At 45.6% G+C, this 17161-nt stretch overlaps 1 protein-coding gene across 1 annotated transcript in view; it reads right to left on the reverse strand.

Moving 5' to 3' along the window:
* Positions 1-17161, reverse strand: part of BCAS3 (BCAS3 microtubule associated cell migration factor) — an 845338-nt gene that overhangs the window by 31859 nt on the left and 796318 nt on the right. The window contains 1 exon segment of the mRNA XM_070735381.1: positions 15000-15167. Coding sequence (XP_070591482.1) covers positions 15000-15167 — 168 coding nt within the window.

The following is a 17161-nucleotide window of genomic DNA, read 5'->3' on the forward strand; positions in this document are numbered from 1 at the left end:
CTCCCTTCGAACAGTTTTTGTGGCAACTGGTCCTGTATGTGTCTATTGAGCTCTGCAGTGATTTTAGGAGCTGTGGTCTTGCGATCTGCTCTAACAATTCGCTTTAGAGTCGGACGGTCTCTCTCAGACAATTTTGACTTTCGACCAGACCTGTGCTTGGCTGAGGACATTTTCCCTTCTCTTTCAAAAGCAGCCATTACTTTTGAGACATGACCTCTTGAAACGCCAAACACTTGGGCACTTTCTGTTACACTAGTGCCTGCCATTTGAGCACCAACAATTTGGTCTCTTTGAAAGTCTGAGAGGTCTGCCATTTCTAGAAGGTTATAACCAATTTCCTTAAATTTCTGTAAAAAAAGGTAGTTTAAAAAAACATATCAAATAACAGCATTTTAAAAAACATTAAAATATATCAAGTTTAGATTGATTTGAACATGTTCAAACATTATGATGCCAAAAAGTCAAGTGTTTCAATTTTTCTGTCCAACCCCTGTATTTTATTCCTATATCTTCTCTTCTATTCTTTCTCTGATACAGTAATACCTCGTCTTACGAACCTAATTGGTTCCCGGGGGAGGTTCATAAGACGAAACAATGTAATATCAATTAATCCGTGCAACAACAACAAAAGGCAAAAAAACACCGCCGCCCAGCTGTCACCTTTTGAAACAGCTGGGGTGGCTTCCCGGCGTCCTCCTGAACCCGAACACCAAACCCGAACTTCCGGGTTCGGCATTCGGGAGGCCGCCGAGAAGCCCCCCGGCTGTTTTAAAAGGCGACAGCCGGGCGGCGGGGCTTCTCAGCAGCCTCCCGAACCCAAACTTTTGCAAACGTCCGGGTTCGGCGTTCGGGAGGCCGCCGAGAAGCCCCGCCGCCCAGCTATCATCATTTGAAACAGCCGGGGGGCTTCTTGGCGGCCTCCCGAACGCCGAACCCGGAAGTTCGGGTTTGGCGTTCGGGTTCAGGAGGACGCTGAGAAGCCTCCCGGCTGCTTCAAAAAGTGACAGCCGGGCGGCGGGGCTTCTCAGCGGAGGCGGTGGTAGGTTCATAAGAAGGAAAAAGTTCGTAAGAAGAGGCAAAAAATTTCTGAACCCCGGGTTCGTATCTCGGGTTGTTCGTAAGACGAGGGGTTCGTATCATGAGGTACCACTGTATATTTTATTACGAGTGTATCCTCTACAACCTTCATTGTGTATTGGACAAAATAAATAAATAAATAAAATGAAATATTGGGATACTGGGTTTCATCACCTTTAGCCATTTTTTTCTCTTCCTCCTCCTCCTCCTCTTCCTCGGAAAGTGCCTTTCTTTGCTGGCAGGCGCCAGTCAGAGAAGGGTTAAGAAAATGTTTATCGCAAGGCTGGCTTCGGAGTTGAAAGTAATGTGATCAGTAATGAATTTTGCGTTACATTAGGGTTGTATAAATGGACAGACAAGCACAGACACCAAGTGGCCAGGAGTCAGGGCTAATTTAATGAGGCTAAAATAGAGACAGCACCAATTAGACGCCGGGCCAGCTCAGCGCTCCGGCAGGGACCGCAAATGAATAGGTACAAATCAAATTAGGGACTAATAGAAGAAGTATAACAGAGGGCAGTCAATGCTAAATGCATTTGGGCCTTGTGACCTCCCTGCTCTGAACAACAGAATCCTAAATTTGGAGAGAGGGAGAGAGAGAGAGAGGAACCGAGAGACGAGGAGAAGGATAGGAAGAAAGGGAGACAAATGAGAGAGAGAGTGAAAGAAGGAGAAAAAGAGAGAGGGGGGACAAGAGAGGGACAGAAAGAAAGAAAAATAGGAAGACGGAAAAGAGAGAAAGAGAGAGGAGAGAAAGACAGGGAAATAGAAATAGGATAGCAAAAAAAGAAAGGAGAGAGAGAGAGTGAAAGAGAAATAAAGAATATGGGAGAGAGAAGAAGAGAAAGAAGGAGGAAGAGAGGAAAATAGGAAAAAAGAGAAGGAGAAGAGAATGAAAGAGAAAAAGAAAGAAAGAAAAAGACAAAATAGCAAAAAAGAGAAAGCGAGAAAGAGAAAAAGGAGAGAATGAATGAAAGAAAGAAAGAGGAGAAAGAGAAAGTGAAAAAGAAACAAATGAGAGAAGGAGAGAGAGACAGAGGATATGGGAGAGAGAAGAAGAGAAAGAAGACAATCTGAAGTTAGTTGGGGGAAAAGATCAAAAGCAACATGAGAAAATATTATTTTACTGAAAGAGTAGTAGATCCTTGGAACAAACTTCCAGCAGACGTGGTTGGTAAATCCACAGTTACTGAATTTATGGTTAGAGGGAACATTGCTCACAACCGTCTCGCTTAGTGACAGAAACCTTGGCCTCAAAGGGGGTCATAAGTCAAGGACCACCTGCCTCAAACGGAGGAGCGTGCGTATTTATTTTCCCTTAACTGCTCTCAGCTAGAGCCATTTTTAAGGAGACGTACTATTCCTTGCTCCCTGGTGTTTGGGAAGGAGCCATGTGCCTTGTCCAAATTGAGGCCCTGATGCAACCTGTTAACCCGAGAAGAAAGACGGTTTTTGTAGACTCCGAGCGGGTTGGGGGAGCCTTGTTACCTCTTTATCTTTCTTTCTTTATCTTTATTTAGATTTGTATGCCGCCCCTCTCCGCAGACTCGGGGCGGCTCACAACAAAGTGGAAAAAACAGTTTATAACAAATCTAAATTTCTACTAAAACCATTTAAAAAACCCCATTTTCTAAACACGCATACATACACACATACCATTCATAAATTGTATATGCCCGGGGGAGATGTCTCAGTTCCCGCATGCCTGACGACACAGGTGGGTCTTAAGAAGTTTACGAAAGGCAAGGAGATTAGGGGCAGTTCTAATCTCCGGGGGGAGTTGGTTCCAGAGGGCCGGGGCCGCCACAGAGAAGGCTCTTCCCCTGGGGCCCGCCAACCGACATTGTTTAGTCGACGGGACCCGGAGAAGGCCCACTCTGTGGGACCTAATCGGTCGCTGGGATTCGTGGGGCAGCAAGCGGTCTCGGAGATATTCTGGTCCAGTGCCATGAAGGGCTTTAAAGGTCATAACCAACACTTTGAATTGTGACCGGAAGTTGATCGGCAACCAATGCAGACTGCGGAGTGATGGTGAAACATGGGCATACCTAGGGAAGCCCATGACTGCTCTCGCAGCTGCATTCTGCACGATCTGAAGTTACGTCTCTCTTTTGGGGAGGAAAAGAGCAATTTTCTCTCTCTCTGGATTGATTATGTGCTATCAAGTTGGGGCTGATGCTGATGCTTTTTCTACTTCTCCTTCCTCCTCCTCCTCTTCTCCTCTTCTTCCTCTTTTTCTTCTCTTCCTTATTTTCTTTTCTTTTCCTCCTCCTCCTTTTTTTCTTCTTCTCTTCTTCCTCCTCTTCTCCTCCTTCTCTTCCTCTTTTTCTACTTCTCTTTTTCTTCCTCCTTGCCTCCTCCTCTTTTCCTTCTTCTCTTCTTCCTCCTCCTCTTCTTCATCCCCTCCTCCCCTTCCTTCTCATTCTTCGTCCCCATCTCTTCTCCTCCTCCTTCTCCCTAATCCTTCTCCTCTCTTTCTCCTTCCATCTCTTCTCCCTCCTTCTTCATACCATCTTTTCTCCTTATCCCTAATCTTCCTCCTCCTTCTCCTCTTCTCCTCCACCTCTTCTTCTTCTTCCCCTCCACCTCCCTTCCATCTCCTTCTACATCCTCATCTTTTTTCCTCCTCTTCCTCCTCCTCTTCCCCCTCCCTCTTCCTCCTCTGCTTCTTCATCCTCCCTCTTCTTCCTCCTCTTCTTCTTCCTCCTCCCTCTTCCTCCTCTGCTTCCTCCTCCTCCTCCTCTTCCTCCTGGGATTCACTTAACAACCATGCCCAAAAACTTCATAAAATTGGATGTGTGTCTCACTTAACCACTATCTGGCTTAGGAACAGAAATTCCCATCCTGTTTCTGGTCATAATTCGAGGACTACCTGGTGCCTTCCACATAGGAACGCAGATGGGGTGTGTGTGTCAGTGAAAGAATGGCAAGCAGATGGACAGAGAGAAAGAGAGAGAAAGAGGGAGGGGAGGAAGGAAAGGGGCGAGCAGGTGCTAATAGCATCCTGAAGGAATAAAACAGAAATAAGCTTCATTTTAAGAGACGGGGCCATCTGGATCCATTAGGAATTCCTAAACTGAGCACCAGATAGGTTAACATGCGGCAAAGTATACATTTATTCAAGAAACTGAACAATCTCTCAAGAGCATCACAGGCCAATTTAACGAGGCCTCCTCCAGCACAAGAAGTCCTCCACATACAACCACAACCACTCAACGTTTCTGTTGCTAAGCCAAATAGTCGTTCAGTGAATATTATCCCTTTCTACGGCCGGTCTCGGCACGGTTGCTAAGTGAACCAAGTGCTTCTGACTTCACCATTGACTGCTTGGCAGAAGGTCGCAAATCATGTGACCCTGGGACCCTCCTACTGTCATAAATAGGAATCAATCGCCAATCATCTGAATTTTGCTCACCAAATTTGTTTGTTTGTTTGTTTATTTGTTCATTTGTTCATTTATTCATTTAGTCACTTACTTACTTACTTACTTACTTACTTACTTACTTACTTACTTACTTACTTACTTACTTACTTACTTACTTACTTACTTACTTACTGGATTTGTATGCCGCCCCTCTCTGTAGACTTGGGGCGGCTAACAACAGTGATAAAAACAGCATGTGACAACCCAATATTAAAACAGCTAAAAACCCTTGTTATAAAACCAATCATACATACAGACATACCATGCATAAATTGTAGAAGCCTAGGGGGAAAGATTATCTTAATTCCCCCATGCCTGGCGGCAGAGGTGGGTTTTAAGGAGTTTATGAAAGGCAAGGAGGGTGGGGGCAATTCTAATCTCTGGGGGGAGTTGGTTCCAGAGGGTTGGGGCCGCCACAGAGAAGGCTCTTCCCTGGGCCCTGCCAAATGACATTGTTTAGTTGACGGGACCCGGAGAAGGCCCACTCTGTGGGACCTAACTGGTCGCTGGGATTCGTGCGGCAGAAGGCGGTGCGGCAGAATGGTCACCAAATGAACTGTTGTAAGTGGGGGGACTCTCTGCATTCTGTGTCCTATGGTGGTTTCCCAGGCTCATTCTGGAACCCCATCCTGGGGCCATGGCCGGATTTACCCTCTTCTGCTCTCGTTCTCCAGCACCTGGTTTTCATCATCTGTGATCCTGCAGGGGACAGAATGGGAGGATCCACGATGCCTCAGAAGGGTCGAGGACAACTGGACACAGCCCACTCACCAAAGCCCACTCTTCACAGACAACTCGCTAAGGCGAAGGCACCATGGCCAATATGCCACGGCCAACTCATCATGGCCAACTTCATATGGTCAACTCATCATGATCAACTTACCACAATCAACTTGCTACAGCCATCTCACTATGGCCAAATCACCATGATCAACTCATCATGGTCAACTTGCTATAGCCAATGCACCACAACCAACTTCAAATGGCCAAGTCACCACAGCCAACTTGCCACAGCCAACTCATTATGGCCAACTCACCATGATCAACTCACCACGGCCAACTTGCTATAGCCACCACGGCCAAGTCACCACGGCCAACTTGCCACAGCCAACTTCATATGGCCAACTCACCACGATCAACTCACTACGGCCAACTTGCCACAGCCAACTCACTATGGCCAACTTACCATGATCACTCACTATGGTCAACTTGCTATAGCCAACTCCCCATGATCAACTCCCCACAGCCAACTTGTTATAGCCAAGTCACCACAGCCAATTCATCTCTTCCAACTTAATATGGCCAACTCACCATGATCAACTCATCATGGCCAATTTACCATGGCCAACTTGCCACAGCCAACTCACCATGAATCAACTCACCAGGGCCAACTTGCTATAGTAAGTCACCAGGGCCAACTCATCACAGCCAATTTGCTATAGCTAACTTACTACAGCAAGATTACCATGGCCAACTTGCTAGAGCCAGCTCACCACAGCCAATTTTATATGGTCAACTCACCATGATCATCTCACCACGGCCAACTTCCTATATGTTCTGCCTGACCGGCCTCAAGCAATGATTAATGGTCCAGAAAAGAAGGTCAAACACACACGTGGATAGTTAAGCAGCAAATTTGTATTAAACAGTAAAGAAAAAAGTCTAAAGCAAATGGTCCTTACTTTCAGGAGAAACAAAGAGGATTCGTTGCAACATTCAGTCAGCTACAAAGTTCAGTGAAAAGCCAACACATACAAAAGTCACGGAGCACAAATAGTCCAAGAGTCTCTGAATATTCGCAGCACAAAAGCAGCAGCTTGTCCCAGAGCGTTCAACTCCCACAACGCTGAAGTGCAATCCAAGAGCAGGAACTTCAAAGCAGGAACAAACGACGCCACACAAACCACCCAGATAATCAACCACAGTTTGCCTTGGCCCCGTTCCCTTTTTATGCTGTTAGCCCTCATTAAGGGAACCACACCCAGCCCAGGTGTGCTTATCCTACTTCTTAAAGCGATCCCTTCTTTGTAAGGCCCTACGGCTGCGTAAATTGATGTATTGTCCTGCAGACGAGCTGAGAGAGAATAAACTGTCTGACAAATTGCCAGCCCCTTCCCCTGAACTGTCTGTCAATTCTTCCTGGCTCTCTGTCCCATCTTCCTGACTGATGGCCCCATCTTCCTGGCTGACAGCTGCATCATCCTGGCTGTCAGTCAGGCTTTCACAGTCACTGTGTGCCGCGTCTCCCTCATCTGTGGGGGCAACAGCTGGCCCAGGCCCAAACACAACACTATATAGCCAAGTCACCACAGCCAACTTCAGATGGCCAACTCACTATGGCCAAGTCACCATGATCAACTCCCCACAGCCAACTTGCTATAGCCAAGCCACCACGGCCAAGTCACCACGATCAACTCACTGCAGGACAAGAGTTACACTAATATCAAAGAAAGAGCGAAATGGAGTCTTTAAAGAAAGGATGCCAAAGGAGGGACTGAAATGTGAATTAGAATTTTTTCTTATTTATTTTAAATCATTAAGCAGAATTGTTAAATCATCCCACAGCAGGTTATCCCGTGGCGAGTTGACAGTAGTGAGGAGTTGTCCTGCTGCAGGACAGTTGGCCGTGGCAAGTGTTCCTAGGCACTCCCGACGAAAGTCAACTGAGAAGCCAGACTCACATTAACAACCACAACACCAATGTAACAACCGCAGCAATTTGCTTAACCACTGTGGCAAGAAAAGTCTCAAAACTCACCAAGGGACTGTCCGGCTGAGCCACAAGAAATTTTGACCTCTATGGTGGTCATAATTTGAGCACTACCTGTCCTTGCCCATGAGGTTCCGGTCCACTTGAAAGCCGCTTCAGACTTGGGTCATAGCGTGGGCTGCGTTCGAGAGACGAGCGCTCTTATTTCTCACCCAGCTGCCTGGTAACTGAATTTGCAAATAATAATAATAATAATAATAACCCTTGTCTTTTCTTGGGAACCATCCGGTCCTGGTCAGTTTTCAATTTTTTTCCTTTTTTATTCCCAAGTCCCCTTTCGTTTCGTTTCCTTGGATGGGATAAAATTACCCTTTCCCTACATTATGGATCATTTCCTATTCCTCTGTGAAGTTCCCTGATAGCGCCAACATCCGCAGTTATTTTTAAAAAAATTTAAGTCTCCTAATATAGAAACTGAAAGTCCAATTTATGTATTTTGAACAAAAAACCACCTTTGTATTGCATTGGCAGTTCTGTGTTAGCAAAAACTTCAGAAGAGAAAATTTTGGGGTAGTGATTTCCGACAGTCCTCAAAATGGGTGAACTGTGCGGTCAGGCGGTAGGAAAAGCAAGTAGAATGCTTGGCTGCATAGCTAGAGGTATAACAAGCAGGAGGAAGGAGATTGTGATCCTTCTGTATTGAGCGCTGGTGAGACCTCATTTGGAATAATACTGTGTTCAGTTCTGGAGACCTCACCTACAAAAAGATATTGACAAAATTGAACGGGTCCAAAGACGGGCTACAAAAATGGTGGAAGGTCTTAAGCATAAAACGTATCAGGAAAGACTTCATGAACTCAATCTGTATAGTCTGGAGGACAGAAGGGAAAGGGGGGACACGATCGAAACATTTAAATTTGTTCAAGGGTTAAATAAGGTTCAGGAGGGAAGTGTTTTTAATAAGAAAGTGAACACAAGAACAAGGGGGCATAATCTGAGGTTAGTTGGGGGAAAGATCAGAAGCAACCTGAGAAAATATTATTTGATTGAAAAAGTAGTAGATGCTTGGAACAAACTTCCAGCAGACGTGGTTGGTAAATCCACAGTAACAGAATCTAAACATGCCTGGGATAAACATACACCCATCCTAAGATAAAATATAGGAAATGGTATACAGTGTTCCCTTGATTTTCGTGGGGGATGCGTTCCGAGACCGCCCGCGAATGTTGAATTTCCGCAAAGTAGAGATGCGGAAGTAAATACACCATTTTTGGCTATGGACAGTATCGCAACACTTAAAACACCTAAATTACCATTTCCCATTCCCTGAACAACCATTTACTCACCATTATTACTGATACTCACCATTGAATAAGACACTTAGTGATCCTGATATTTATAAACATAATTATTTATTAACAATAATTATTTTTTTTGTTATTTATTTGCAAAAAATATTAGTTTGGTGATGACGAATGACATCATCGGGTGGGAAAAACCGTGGTATAGGAAAAAACCGCAAATTATTTTTTAATTAATATTTTTTGAAAAACCGTGGTATAGGCTATTCGCAAAGTTCGAACCCGCAAAAATCGAGGGAACACTGTAAGGGCAGACTAGATGGACCAGGAGGTCTTTTTCTGCTGTCAATCTTCTATGTTTCTAAAACACAACAACCTCTTTTTAACTTAAGGAAGGCTGCACAGGTAGACTTCCACTGACAAAAGTTCATTTAGTGACCGTTTAAAGTTACAATGGCACTGAAAACAGTGACTTACAATTGTTTGCACACTTGTGACCGGTCATGTCATCAAAATCCAGATGTTTTGCATTCATGTGCTCCTCTTTTGCGAATCTCTGACAAGCAAAGTCGATGGGAAAGCTGAATTTGCTTAACGACCATGTTGCTAACTTAACAACTTCCAACCGTGGCAAGCGAGGTCATAAAATGCAGCCAAACTCTCTGCTTTACTTAGCAACTTAGGTTTTTGCGCTCAACTGTGGCCGTAAGTCGAGGACTACCTCCATCTGGAAAGGCAAACAGTGGGGGAATTTATTTTCGGCTCTACGGGCAGTCCTCGATTTACAAATCAACTGTCCAATATAGAAACATAGAAACATAGAAGACTGATGGCAGAAAAAGACCTCATGGTCCATCTAGTCTGCCCTTATACTATTTCCTATATTTTATCTTAGAATGGATATATGTTTATCCCAGGCATGTTTAAATTCAGTTACTGTGGATTTATCAACCACGTCTCCTGGAAGTTTGTTCCAAGGATCTACTACTCTTTCAGTGAAATAATATTTTCTCACGTTGCTTTTGATCTTTCCCCCAACTAACTTCAGATTGGGTCCCCTTGTTCTTGTGTTCACTTTCCTATTAAAAACAGTTCCCTCCTGGACCTTATTTAACCCTTTGACATATTTAAATGTTTCGATCATGTCCCCCCTTTTCCTTCTGTCCTCCAGACTCTACAGATTGAGTCATGAAGTCTTTCCTGAGACGTTTTGTGCTTAAGACCTTCCACCATTCTTGTAGCCCTGCAAAACCTGAACTCAGAATTAGTCCTGGCCTTACAATCCTCGCAGCATTATCAAGGCCAAACAATTCACTTAACAACGACGGCAACAAAGTTTGTAACAGGGGATGAAATTCACTTAACGACGGCTTTGCTTAGCAGTGAAAATTTCAGGCTCAATTGCGGTCGTAAGTCGAGGATTAACTTGTATTCCGTCGCTGTCTTGGATGCCTGCAGACACCCCCAAGTAGAAAACCATGTTTTTTTGCACAGGGATGGCCTTTTTTCTTCTCTGCGATGGGCTCCCCCGAAACATCAAGAGAAGGTGGCGGAACAGGGCTACAGCCCCGGGGCGACCTTCTTGTCAGTCAAAGTACCCCGAGGACAAAAGATTTTAACACAAAATGTCACGATCGCCGCCCTTGTCGGTAAAGGATGCTCAAAATTACCACTCAAAATTTGAAATAAGTTCTCAAACAGACTGAGAGAAAAACAGACTTGTGATAGCGGAATAAAAGTTCTGAGGAAGAGCAAAATAGACTTTGGCTTACAATTCTCCCCCTCTTTCCTTCTATCCATTTTCCTTCCTTCCTTCCTTCCTTTATCTCTCCTTCCTTCCCTCCCTTCTTCCCTCCCTCCCTCCATTCTCCTATCCCTCCGCCCTTCCCTTCCCCATTTTTACCATTCCCCCTTCCTTCCTTCCTTCTTATCTCCTTTCTCCCTCTCTCCCTCTTTCCCTCTCTCCATCTTCTTTTCTTCCATCATTCCACTCTCCCTCCCTCTCTTTCCCTTATCCATCTTCTTTCCTCCCTCTCTTTCCCTCTCTTCTTCTTACCTTCCTGCCTTCCTTTCTACTCTCTCTCTCCTTCACTCTCCCTCTTCCTTTCTCTTTCTTTCTTTCTTTCTTTTCCTCCCTCCCTCCATTCTCCTATTCACTCCTTCCTTCTCCTACCCTTCCCTCCAGTTTTCACCATTCTCCCTTTATTCTTATCTCCTTTCTTCCTATCTCCCTCTTTCCCCCTCTTTCTCTTGTCCACCTTCCTTCCTTCTTCCCTCTCTTTCCCTCTTCTTCCTTCCTTCCTGCCTCCCTTCCTCTCCTTCACTCTTCCTTCCTTCCTTCCTTCCAACCTTCATTGTTCCTTCTCCTTCCTTCCTTTCCTACCTTCCTCTCACCCTCCCTCTCTTGCCCTCTCTCCACCTTCCTTCCTTCCTTCCTTCCTTCCTTCCTTCCTTCCTTCCTTCCTTCATTGTTCCTTCTCCTTCCTTCCTTTCCTACCTTCCTCTCACCCTCCCTCTCTTGCCCTCTCTCCACCTTCCTTCCTTCCTTCCTTCCTTCCTTCCTTCCACTCCTTCCTCCCTCCCTCCCTATTTCTGTCCCTCCCTCCCTCCGTCTTCCTTCTACCTAACTCTGGATCTGATGCTTTTGGGGGTTCCTTAGCTGACCCACAAGGCAGGGATTTGAATTCTGGGCCCTCCTGCCTTTGCCGAATGCCACTCCCGCTCACCTCACCCAGAGTGCATTTGCAATTTGCCAGCATTTGTTCTGGGCTCCCCAAGGCCTCTTGAGCATAATCTCCTAAGAGCCCGTGCCATTTATGTTAATGGGCCCTTTAATTTGCCACAGTAATGGACTCTGATGAAGATGGATTAATTTGGATTAGGGAAGCCAGCACTTTGTGGAAGGCAGATAATTACACACCCCGATTCTCCTCTGCGCACAGCCGCCAACTGTTGTGCACGGGGTGTGTGTGGGTGGGTGTGACATTCCTGCTGGGTGCAAACGGGGCGCGAGGAAGAAAGAAGAAGGGTGATTTCAAGGTCACGTCTCAGAGCGAAGGCAATGCAGTACAATAGTTGCATCGGCTTGATATTAATCAAGGTTAATATCATTTATTGGAATATCACAGCCGGTCCCTCTTGGCTCAAATGGATTCATTGACCCTTCTGTGCTTTCGAGCATCTGGCCGTTTTGGGTCGTATCAGACACAAGGCTGGCCGAGACACCATGGAACAGCCTCCCCCAAACTCCTGGTCTGCAACCCCCAGAATCTCCCATCAAGGTGGACTACAAGGAGCTGGGGATTGGAGCACCTGAAGGTTTCCCAGCTAGAGGACACCACCATCATATCTAAAATGGGACTAGAACTCACTGTCCCCTGGTGATTAGCCCAAAGTCTGGCTTTCATGCTTAAGGCGGGACTAGAACTCACTGTCTCCTGGTGATTGGCCCAAAGTCTGGCTTTCATGCTTAAGGCGGGACTAGAACTCACTGTCTCCTGGTGATTGGTCTAAGTCATCCAACTGGCTTTCATGCATAAGGCAGGACTAGAACTCACTGTCTCCTGGTGATTGGCCCAAAGTCTGGCTTTCATGCTTAAGGCGGGACTAGAACTCACTGTCTCCTGGTGATTGGTCTAAGTCATCCAACTGGCTTTCATGCTTAAGGCGGGACTAGAACTCACTGTCTCCTGGTGATTGGCCCAAAGTCACCCACCTAGCTTTCATGCCTAAGGCGGGACTAGAACTCACTGTCTCCCAGTGATTGGCCCATGGTCATCCAACTGGCTTTGATGCCTAAGGCGGGACTAGAACTCACTGTCTCCTGGTGATTGGCCCATGGTCATCCAACTGGCTTTGATGCCTAAGGCGGGACTAGAACTCACTGTCTCCTGGTGATTGGCTCAAAGGCACCCAACTGGCTTTCATGCTTAAGGCGGGACTAGAACTCACAGTCTCCTGGTGATTGGTCCAAAGTCTGGCTTTCATGCTTAAGGCGGGACTAGAACTCACTGTCTCCTGGTGATTGGCCCAAAGTCTGGCTTTCATGCTTAAAGTGGGATTAGAACTCACTGTCTCCTGGTGATTGGCCCAAAGTCTGGCTTTCATGCTTAAGGCGGGACTAAAACTCACTGCCTCCTGGTGATTGGCCCAAAGTCTGGCTTTCATGCTTAAGGAGGGACTAGAACTCACTGTCTCCTGGTGATTGGCCCAAAGTCTGGCTTTCATGCTTAAGGAGGGACTAGAACTCACTGTCTCCTGGTGATTGGCTCAAAGTCACCCAACTGGCTTTCATGCCTAAGACAGGACTAGAACTCACAATCCCCCAGTTTCTGATGCTTTTCCCACCAGAGCCAACTGGCTTTCCAATCCTAGGGAATTTGCTAAGACATTCCTCCTCAACATGTTGCTCTCTAGGTGTGGTGGATCACCCTGCCCTTTGATAACGGACTCTGCTTGCTGGGGAGTGATGGGATCTGTAGTCCTTCAGGCTGGAGCAAAGAAGAAAGGGCTTTAGGAAAGTAACCCAGCAAACATCTGGGGGTTTTGGGGGGTTGTTTTGATTAAAAAGCATCCCAAACCCAACAACAACAAAGGAACAAAGTGGAATCTATTTCCCCGTGAAATCCCAGCCTGAGCCGGAAGCATTTATAGCCCTTGAGTCAGGGGTCAAGAGCTGAAAACCAGGAGCTGATCGGAAGCGTCCTCCACCCCCAGAATCATATAACCCCAGAGAGCCTTGATAAAACATCTGTGCATTACATTCACAAGGCTTTCTGGACCATTGTTGGCTGGGGAAAAAAATGCAATTTTTTTTCGTCTTTGTTTTTTAGAGAGTTCCAGGAATTTACGGGAAGGGGGACACTTGTAAGCCAAGCCCGGTGGCTTTATATCCACACCGCATTTCGGACATAAATACATTAGAAAGCGTCCAGAGATACTGTACGAGAAGAGTCCTCCACTCCTCTACTCGCAACAGAATACCCTACGCAACTAGACTTACAATCCTAGGCTTAGAAAGTTTGGAGCTTCGTCGCCTTAAACATGACCTAAGCGTAGCCCATAAAATCATCTGCTACAACGTCCTTCCTGTCAATGACTACTTCAGCTTCAACCACAACAATACATGAGCACACAACAGATACAAACTCAAAGTAAACTGCTCCAAACTTGACTGTAGAAAATATGATTTGTTAATGCCTGGAAATCACTACCTGACTCTGTAATTTCATCACCAAACCCCCAAAACTTTACCCTTAGACTATCCACTGTTGACCTCACCCGATTCCTAAGAGGTCAATAAGGGGCGTGCATAAGTGCACCAGCGTGCCTTCCGTCCACTGTCCTAAGTTTCTCTCTTACTGGTACCCATCTCATGTATGAGGGCCGCCCAGAAAGTAATGCACAACATTTTTCTTCTTCAACAATTATTTCTTGAACACAATGAAACCTACACACAAGAAAGAATGATGTTTCTTCTACACTCCGTATTTTCCCACGTAATCTTCGTCCCGTTCTGTGGCCTTCCTTCAGTGAGACACAAGGGCGTGTATGCCCTGTCAGTACCACTCCTTGTTCTGGTCACGAAACCATTTCTGCACTGTGCGAATCACCTCTAATGGCCTCACCTTCTGTGCCCAGCGACTAACCGTACTTCTGTCAACTGCAGATTCTTCATCACCTGTACACTGTTGTGGTTAGCTCTGGCCCAGCTTCTGCCCCAAGGACTGTGGATGTGGGGGAGACATCCACATGCTGCAGGCCTGTTTTGCCCCCCCCGGTGGAATCTGCTGATGAAGGCTCCTCTGACCAAGAAGACATGAGTGACAGGGAGAAGGAGAGTGGGGCAGACAGCTCAGAAGGAGATCAATTATCTAGCTCCTCGTTGGATTCAGAACAAGAGTTAATGATACAGCCACGCATGCAGAGAGCGATGCATAGGTAACAACAACTGAGAGATTATTATCAAAGAAAATGAGGCCACCTGTGGTTGGGTGGGGCTGTGGTAATTAGTGAGGCTGCTATAAAGAGCAGCCTGTGGGTTTGGCCATTGTGGAGGATTATCTGATCGTTGTTTTTCGTGACTGCTTTACTGACTTTGACCTTTTGTGTGCTGATTTTTCCCCGCTTTGAAACTAAACCAAGGCAAAGTGTGTTTCACTTTGTGAAAGAAGAAGGACTGTGAATTGCCTCACAGCTGCAAGCTAAGTATCTCAGAACTGATAAAGGACTTGTACAAATTACCAGTTTGTTTGGAGACGAGTGGTCTTTGCTATACCAAAAGAGGGCTTGGTTTAAGTGAATTTTCATTATAAAGAACATTGTTTTGAATTTTCAAATGTGTGGGTGTCTGAAATTTGTACCTGTGAATTTTCGGGAGGATTCTACCAGAGAGCCAGACAGAACAATTATCAATTCTTAAAAATCTAAATACATTTTTTCCCTCTCCTCCGTCAGAGGAGTTCTGATCACCCGTCTCCTTTTGTACCTGTTCCAGAAGCCGCTGCGTCCCGGCTGGGCGACTCGGACATGGCATCGGCCAGCCTTTCCCGGAGACCCTCGTCCGTCTGCTCCAGGGAAGACAGTTGACGTAGGCCAAAGCTCTCCGGCCAGCTTCCGCAGACTTCCAGAAGAGTCATGCTCCGGTCAAAGGTCCCTGCAAGAGAATATGCCAAAGATGAGTCCTCAGCTTACGACCGTTACGACAACGCTGCAATTAGGTTTGGTCCTTGCGCGAGGCAGCATCCCACTCCCCCATGGTCACGTGATCAAAATCCAGACACTCGGCAACTGGCATGTACTTAGGACGGTTGCAATGGTCTGGGCTCACGGGATCCGTCTTTTGCGACCCTCGGATGAGGAAATTCAATGGGCGAAGCCAGATTCACTTAATGACTGGATCACTGACTTTGCGACGGTTCTAATTGGCTACTGACGAGCCACACCGATGGGGGAAGTCGGATTCTCTTAACAATCAGGAGGTTCACAGAAGGGCTGCAGTGATTTGTTTAACAACCATGGGTAAGAAAGGATGTAAAATCAAGTACATCTCACTTAACAACCACTTGGTTGAAAAAAGGAAATTCTGATCTCAATTCTGGTTCTTGAGGATCATCTGTATTCCTTCAATTTCTTTCTCTCTCCCTCTCTATATCTATCTACCTTATCTGTCAGTCTTTCTTTCTCTCTTTCTTTATATCTGTCTGTCTGTCTGTCTGTCTGTCTGTCTGTCTATCTATCTACAGTATCTAGTTATCTCTCTCATCTTTCTTTCTTTCTCTCTCTCTCTCCATCTCTCCATTATCTCTCTCATCTTCCTTCCTTCCTTCCTTCCTCTCTCTTTCTCTCTTTCTCTATCCATTATCTCTCTCATCTTTCTTCTTTCTTTCTGTCTGTCTGTCTCCTTCCTTCCTCTCTCTTTCTCTCTCTCTCTATCCATTATCTCTCTCATCTTTCTTCTTTCTTTCTTTCTTTCTTTCTTTCTGTCTGTCTGTCTGTCTTTCCTTCCTTCCTTCCTCTTTCTTTCTCTCTCTCTCTCATCTCTCTCTCTCTATCCATTATCTCTCTCAACTTTCTTCTTTCTTTCTTTCTTTCTTTCTGTCTTTCCTTCCTTCCTCCCTTCCTCCCTTCCTTCCTCCCTTCCTTCCTCTCTCTTTCATCTCTCTCACTCTATCCATTATCTCTCTCATCTTTCTTCTTTCTTTCTTTTCCTTCCTTCCTTCCTTTTTGTTTAATACTATTGTGATTGGCCAAACTCACCCAGCCAACTTTCATGGCTGAGGTGGGACTAGAACTCTTTCTAACGACTAGACAAACTATCTCTTCAGCCACCACCAACCTGGTTGACTTTGGCTGTGGCCTGACAATGAAACAAACCTGGGACCACAAACCTAAGACTCAAAAGAGGAAGAAACCGCCATTTGGAGACGCCGGCACAAAAATCCAAAACACGGCTTGAAACAACAACAACAAAAATAACATAGAAACATAGAAGATTGACGGCAGAAAAAGACCTCATGGTCCATCTAGTCTGTCCTTATACTATTTATACTATTTCCTGTATTTTGTCTTAGGATGGATCTATGTTTATCCCAGGCATGTTTAAATTCAGTTACTGTGGATTTACCAACCACGTCTGCTGGAACTTTGTTCCAAGCATCTACTACTCTTTCAGTCAAATAATATTTTCTCATGTTGCTTTTGATCTTTCCCCCAACTAACTTCAGATTGTGTCCCCTTGTTCTTGTGTTCACTTTCCTATTAAAAACACTTCCCTCCTGGACCTTATTTAACCCTTTAACATATTTAAATGTTTCGATCATGTCCCCCCCTTTTCCTTCTGTCCTCCAGACTATACAGATTGAGTTCATTAAGTCTTTCCTGATACGTTTTATGCTTAAGATCTTCCACCATTCTTGTGGCCCGTTTTTGGACCCGTTCAATTTGATCCATATCTTTTTGTAGGTGAGGTCTCCAGAACTGGACACAGTATTTCAAATGGGGTCTCACCAGCGCTCTATACAGCGGGATCACAATCTCCCTCTTCCTTCTTGTTATACCTCTAGCTATGCAGCCAAGCATCCCACTTGCTTTCCCTACCGCCTGACTGCACTGTTCACCCATTTGGAGACTGTCAGAAATCACTACCCC

The sequence above is a fragment of the Erythrolamprus reginae genome, chromosome 1 (genome assembly GCF_031021105.1).
Source record: "Erythrolamprus reginae isolate rEryReg1 chromosome 1, rEryReg1.hap1, whole genome shotgun sequence".
Taxonomy (NCBI): Eukaryota; Metazoa; Chordata; class Lepidosauria; order Squamata; family Dipsadidae; genus Erythrolamprus; species Erythrolamprus reginae.